At 52.1% G+C, this 6,763-nt stretch overlaps 1 protein-coding gene across 1 annotated transcript in view; it reads left to right on the top strand.

The window, feature by feature from the left end:
* The window catches only part of megf6b (multiple EGF-like-domains 6b), a 29,652-nt gene that overhangs the window by 16,004 nt on the left and 6,885 nt on the right, over positions 1 to 6,763 (top strand). The window contains exons 12-19 of the mRNA XM_060069969.1: positions 1,857 to 1,985; positions 2,464 to 2,595; positions 2,928 to 3,056; positions 3,223 to 3,351; positions 3,736 to 3,864; positions 3,963 to 4,091; positions 5,150 to 5,278; positions 5,832 to 5,960. Of these exons, the coding sequence (XP_059925952.1) occupies positions 1,857 to 1,985; positions 2,464 to 2,595; positions 2,928 to 3,056; positions 3,223 to 3,351; positions 3,736 to 3,864; positions 3,963 to 4,091; positions 5,150 to 5,278; positions 5,832 to 5,960 (1,035 nt within the window). The remainder of the gene's footprint in view (positions 1 to 1,856; positions 1,986 to 2,463; positions 2,596 to 2,927; positions 3,057 to 3,222; positions 3,352 to 3,735; positions 3,865 to 3,962; positions 4,092 to 5,149; positions 5,279 to 5,831; positions 5,961 to 6,763) is intronic.

Below are 6,763 nucleotides of genomic sequence, written 5' to 3'. Positions count from 1 at the left end.
GCCTGAATGTTATTGGTTCTTAAGTGTCGAGACAAAGTGGAACAGATTGTTATATAAAGTATTATGGGGCAGTTTTCGGCCTTGTCCCATTACCACGAACACCAGCAACCTCTAACCCTTCAGTGGAGGCTGAGCGGACACAGCTGGCCGTGCACATGCGCAAAGGTCGCCCATAAAAGGTTTATGAGTGGCCCTTTTAGTTGTGGCCTATGTAAGGTCCTTCCTGAACCCGGGACGGAGACGCAGACTCTGCCCTGTCGTAGGGCAGCTTCATTCGATGAGACGTTCCACTTGGATACTGATGATCCCTTGGCACCTTTCGCTAGGGTAGGGTTGCTAACCCCGGTGTCCTGGCAAAATTCCCAACGTGACGCTTGTACCAATAAGGCCCCCCAATCAATGGCCGCTGTCTAATTGGATGGCATCGTTGCAGTCGGCGGTCCACTGTGACAATCAGTGTGTGGTGAGCACTCAGGCGCATACTGGCTGCCGTGCATCACCAAGGTGGGCGGGTACCCCCCACCATGGTAGTGGGTCTCATAATCCTCCCCCCCAAACACACACACACACACACACACACACACACACACACACACACACACACACACACACACACACATACACACACACACAGACACACATACACACACACACAGACACACACATACACACACACACACACACACACTTTTTTTTTTAAATAACTCGCATAAATAAAGCGCAATTAATTATTCTTAAGCTGTGTTGTGTGTTGTGTGAGTAAGGGTTTGGAGCGGGGTTGTTGTGGGTCTGCTCAGGGCTGGGGCTGTGTGCGCGTGTGTGTGTGTGTGTTGCCAGGTGTGTCCTCTTCCTCTGCCCTGCCACATGGCCGTACGTCTTAATGGGATTTACACAACCCCTTCAAGCGCAACGTGTTCCGTTTGCTCCCGGGGGGGTCAGGGGTCCGGACCGGTCAGCCCCCCCAGATGGTCTTCCAACACACACATCCCTCCCCGTGTGAGGGCCGACCTGCTGCTTAGAGCCAGACGAAGGAGAAGAGTTATGCAACAAATTCAGAAATATTGAACATGGAGCCTGCCCTATGGTGGTACATCTATAACTCAGTCTATGCTGTGACTACAGGGGCGTCATGTTTTAGACATGACTGGTTTCAAATTCCACGCCACCCATCCCAGCTTTCAAGGGGAGCACTTTGTCCGGGGGGGGGGGGGGGGGGGGGGGTTGTAGTGATTAATGTCTCCAGGATCACACACAGCTACCTTGAGGCAATCACTCTCTCCCCCCCGCTACTCTCTCCCCCCCGCTACTCTCTCCCCCCCGCTACTATGACAAGCCCTAATTTAGTGCTGCGTTCGTTATTCAATAGATTTCCTCCAGCTGCTGTCCCTCAAGCGCTCGAGTGGTCTGCTTTTTATTTTGGTCTTGAAGGATGGATCGAAGGTTATATGGTCAACTGGACTGAATTGATGTAGCGCTTTTATCCAAAGGGCTTTGCAATATTGCCCCGACATTCACCCATTAATGCACACATTCACACGCTGACGGCGGAGTCAACCTTGCAAGGCGACAGCCAGCTCGTCAGGAGCAGTTAGGGTTAGGTGCCTTGCTCAGGGACACATCGAGGATCGAACTAGCAATCTTGCGGTTACTAGCCAACCCACTCTACCTCCTGAGCTACTGCCAACCCCTGAAGGGTTTGAAGACGGATTGTGTTGCTATAGTTCCATCCGTAAGCGGGCCTACACACACACACAGTGTGTCTGTGGGACTCCTTTGCCGAGTGCAGATGAGTGTCCATTAGTTCTGCTGGATGTCTAAATAATAATAATAACAAAGCCTTTCTGTGTGTGTTTCAGCGTGTCCGGTCGGCTGGTTCGGGCAGGGCTGCCAGCTGAGGTGTGTGTGTGAGAACAACGCGCACTGCCACCCGGTGACCGGGCGCTGTACCTGCGCCCCGGGCTGGACGGGACACAGCTGCAGGAAAGGTACGGAGCGCGACGGCACGTCCCCGTTCTAGCCCCTCGTCATGTTCTGGTTGTCAGCCGGCTGTTCACATCTGCTGTGCATTTGGATTTCTCTTTTTATTTGTATATGTTGTTCATCAGGGTGTCACTGAAAAAGAGAGCCTGCTCTCCATGGCCTTTCCCTGAGTAAATAAAGGTTGAATGAAAGGGGAGGGAAACCCCCCGTTTTAGCAGGAGAACCAGCGCCCAGGTACGGTCAAATGTTCCATCTGAGGCAACCGTAAAAGACTCCTAAACCTTTTTCAAGAAACCCATTGGGTGCCACAGGAGACGGATTGAGATGAAGCAGACATCTGGGGGCCTCGTCCCGCCGTGAGCGTAGCCAATGAACACTAATGATCCGTCAGACGGAGCAGAGGATGCTAACCCTGTGTGTGTGTGTGTGTGTGTGTGTGTGTGTGTGTGTGTGTGTGTGTGTGTGTGTGTGTGCGGCGGCCAGCGTGTGACGCGGGCCACTGGGGCGAGGACTGCGTCCAGGCCTGCGACTGTAAGAACGGCGACGGCAGCTGTGACGCCACCACGGGCCAGTGCAACTGTGAGGCGGGGTACACGGGAGCACGCTGCCAGCACCGTGAGTGGAGGCCCTGTGTGTGTGTGTGTGTGTGTGTGTGTGTGTAAGTGTGTGTGTGTGTGTGTAAGTGTGTGTGTGTTTACATTCTGCTTTAAATTAGCATGGTCAATTTATATAGTTGTATAAATCAATGCTTTTATGGACTTCCTTTTCCATCTGATTTGGAGTAGCTGTGATTTACAAGCAACACGGAACTGTAAATGTTTAAAATGAAAATACAAAGTTTGATTTATAATAATTGTTGTGTTCCATTTGACTTTTTCCTTTCACGTTAATGTCAGAGTACAATCAATCATCTCTCCACCCCCCCCCCCCCCCCCCGCCCTCCTCAGAGTGCCCCGGCGGGACGTTCGGTCTGGGCTGTCGCCGGCGCTGCCAGTGTGACAACCAGGCGTCATGTGACCACGTGAGCGGCGCGTGCACCTGCCGCGTCGGCTGGACCGGGAGCTTCTGTGAAAAACGTACGGGAAAAAAACAGACAACGACGTCATCAACCGATGTCGTCAAGCACTCACCGTCGGGCGTTATGCCGCCTGCTGGTCTCGGGCCTTCCCGACCCCTGGAGGTGTAATGGATCGATGCTCCTGGGGCCGCCTTGTGACGCCCTCTGATCTGTGCGCGTTGCAGCCTGCCCGCAGGGCTTCTACGGCCTGGACTGCCAGGAGAGGAGTGTGTGTCTGAACGGGGGGAGAGGCGACCACGCCAGCGGTGTGTGTTCCTGCCCCGCGGGATGGATCGGCCCGCACTGCAATCTGAGTGAGTCCCATCGCATTCCACGCACACACCACTTCGTCGACCCATCTGTGTGTCGCGGCGAGAGGGGTCGGGTTCTAATGTGAACGGGATATGGGAACATCTTCCACTGTTGAATGTCTGCAGATTGGCCAGGGCATGCCTCGGCGTGGGACTGTGGTAGACGGGCTCTGTAGTACAGGCACATAAAAGGAGAGCAGACACTTGGTGATTGGAAGTTATTTGGAGGGCAGCCAGCTCCGAAAATGATCAGACGTGAGAAAGCAGCGGAGTGGGCTTTCCCCCCACGGCCAGCGGTCTCCATCCCATACACGCACAATGGGCGGTCCCCATCCTTTTGATCGGCGCGGTTCATCTGAAGGTCGTCACATTGTTTTGGTCTGGCAGCTTGTCCGGACGGTTCCTATGGCGACGGGTGTAACCAAAGCTGTGGCTGCCATAACGAGGGCAGCTGCCACCCAGCCAGCGGGCAGTGTGTGTGCGCCCCGGGCTGGACCGGACCCAACTGCACAGGAGGTCAGTGTCCCGAAACATACGGGCAGACGCCAGGTCGCACCTCAGACCCAACCGTCCCGTGATAACTTGTCTTTTGTGATTTTTCTTTTTTTCCCCAGAATGTCCCTCGGGTTTCTATGGCGCGGACTGCCGCCGGAGGTGCCTGTGTCAGAACGAGGCCACATGCGACAAGACAGACGGGAGGTGCGCCTGTGCCGAGGGGTGGATGGGCTCGGCCTGTGAGCTGGGTGAGGAACGCGCTTTTCTGACGGGAGACTATAATATTAGACTGAATATCATATCACAGAATCCATCTATCGTCGTCCCACCGCACGCCCGTCGGCGGGCCGCACTGCTTGTTCTCCCGGGACTTTTCCCAGTCCCTCATACCGTCTCCTGGTGTTCTGTATGACTGGCCACGTGGTCACGCACCACCTGCAACACCCTGCATGCATTCAGAAACACATGGTTGGCCAAGGGAATGTTGGGTTATTGGAAAAACCCTAATGATTTTGACTAGACGAGCCTGGACAGAAAAGTAGACATGAAACATCACCAAGAATACCATTGAGCCACTATGGCAGTAATTACCACGGTGACCCCCTGGTCAAGTGTTGTTTTCTTAGACTAATATCCAGGATGAAGCAGTCTCCGTCTAATTTACTCTCTTAGGTCATTTGTTTTCATTTCAAGTGTAATTTCCTGCCACCATGTGTGTGTGCGTTTCTGTGTTTCTGTGTGTGTGTGTGTGTGTGTGTGTGTGTGTGTGTGTGTGTGTGTGTGTGTGTGTGTGTGTGTGTGTGTGTGTGTGTGTGTGTGTGTGAGTGCGCATGTGTGTGCGTGTACATATGCGTGTGCATGCGTGTGTCTATGTGTACACTGCAGACAGGTCTAACTGAGTCCAGGCCCTCCTCTCTCTCTCTCTCTCTCTCTCTCTCTCTCTCTCTCTCTCTCTCTCTCTCTCATTCAAGCCTCTCTCGCCCCCCCCCCACACACACACACACACACACACACTCCCACCCTTCTCCTGGGTTTACCGTGCCAAGCACAGGAAGACTAATCCAGCCCCTGGAATGTTCTCTACCCTCTTAAACTCAGTGGCTGCTGCCCTGACACCATGCCAACTATCTGCTAGGCTAGGCTAGGCTAGGCTACGGCTAGGGGCCAGCTGCAAGTTATTACTGAGGATCCTTGCCCTCAGCACAAAGGTCTCTCGCAAGGAGGGATTTGCACCCTGACTAGGCACATGTCATCATTCTCGTGTGTGTGTGTGTGTGTGTGTGTGTGTGTGTGTGTATGTCTCCAGAATGTGCGGTCGGCCAGTTCGGTGTGGACTGCCAGCAGCGGTGTGTGTGTGAGAACGGAGGCCGGTGCGACAGACACTCAGGCCAGTGTAGCTGCGCTGCCGGCTGGGTGGGAGACCACTGCGAGAGAGGTAGGCCTGGAGCCATAAACTCCTGCACACCAGGTTTCAAACCTCCCACAAAATGATGCATGATGTGTTGAATAATGCATAGATGTGGCAAGTGAAGTCGTCACATATTTTTGGTCGTCCAAAATGTTCAATAAACTGCTGGGAAAGTCCCTAGCTGGGTCTGTATACTTTTACTATTTTATTGAGAATGCCAGGATTTGAGCAACACTCAATTACCTCACCCCAAACTTCTTCACTCTGCTCATCCGGAGTCAAACGTGTCCAATCGTTTTTGCATATATTTGCGAATGATAAGTTCAATCTGATAGTGACATCACAAATGTGTTCCCCTACTGGCCAGAACCCAGAGAGTTCAAGGATGTGACACAGGAGGTGTTGTTCCTTCTACAAATATGGAAACAGCATCGAGCACTCAATGAAACCATGTGGATTCAAGATAAATCCATCAGAAGAAAAAAACATTCTGATGAAGTCTGCCGGGGGCATGCTTTAGGGACTAGATGCATGTACAACCAGGCGTGATGGACGAGCTCCGCTACTCCCCCTGTCACAGGGTGCGATGCGGGGCGCTTTGGCGCCGGCTGTGAGCAGAGGTGCCATTGTGAGCATGGAGCTCTGTGTGACCACGTGACGGGGGAATGCCTGTGTCCCCCCGGCTGGAGAGGAAAGCTCTGTGATAAAGGTACACACACATCATGTGACTAGTCTACTAGTGGTCTCCACACTAGTGATGAAGGTACACACACATCATGTGACTACTTGTGGTCTCCACACTAGTGATGAAGGTACACACACATCATGTGACTACTAGTGGTCTCCACACTAGTGATGAAGGTACACACACATCATGTGACTACTAGTGGTCTCCACACTAGTGATGAAGGTACACACACATCATGTGACTACTAGTGGTCTCCACACTAGTGATGAAGGTACACACACATCATGTGACTACTTGTGGTCTCCACACTAGTGATGAAGGTACACACACATCATGTGACTACTAGTGGTCTCCACACTAGTGATGAAGGTGCACACACATCATGTGACTACTAGTGGTCTACACACTAGTGATGAAGGTACACACACATCATGTGACTACTTGTGGTCTCCACACTAGTGATGAAGGTACACACACATCATGTGAGTACTAGTGGTCTCCACACTAGTGATGAAGGTACACACACATCATGTGACTACTAGTGGTCTCCACACTAGTGATGAAGGTACACACACATCATGTGACTACTAGTGGTCTACACACTAGTGATGAAGGTACACACACATCATGTGACTACTAGTGGTCTACACACTAGTGATGAAGGTACACACACAACAAGTCATTACCAGTCGTCTACACACTAGTGATAAAGGTACACACGCATCATGTTATTACTAGTAGTCTACACACTAGTGATGAAGGTACACACACATCATGTTATCACTAGTGATCTACACGCTAGTGATAAAGGTACACACACATCA

This window comes from Gadus macrocephalus, chromosome 13 (genome assembly GCF_031168955.1).
Source record: "Gadus macrocephalus chromosome 13, ASM3116895v1".
In the NCBI taxonomy this organism is placed as follows: Eukaryota; Metazoa; Chordata; class Actinopteri; order Gadiformes; family Gadidae; genus Gadus; species Gadus macrocephalus.
This window is presented reverse-complemented; position numbering and strand designations above follow the sequence as displayed.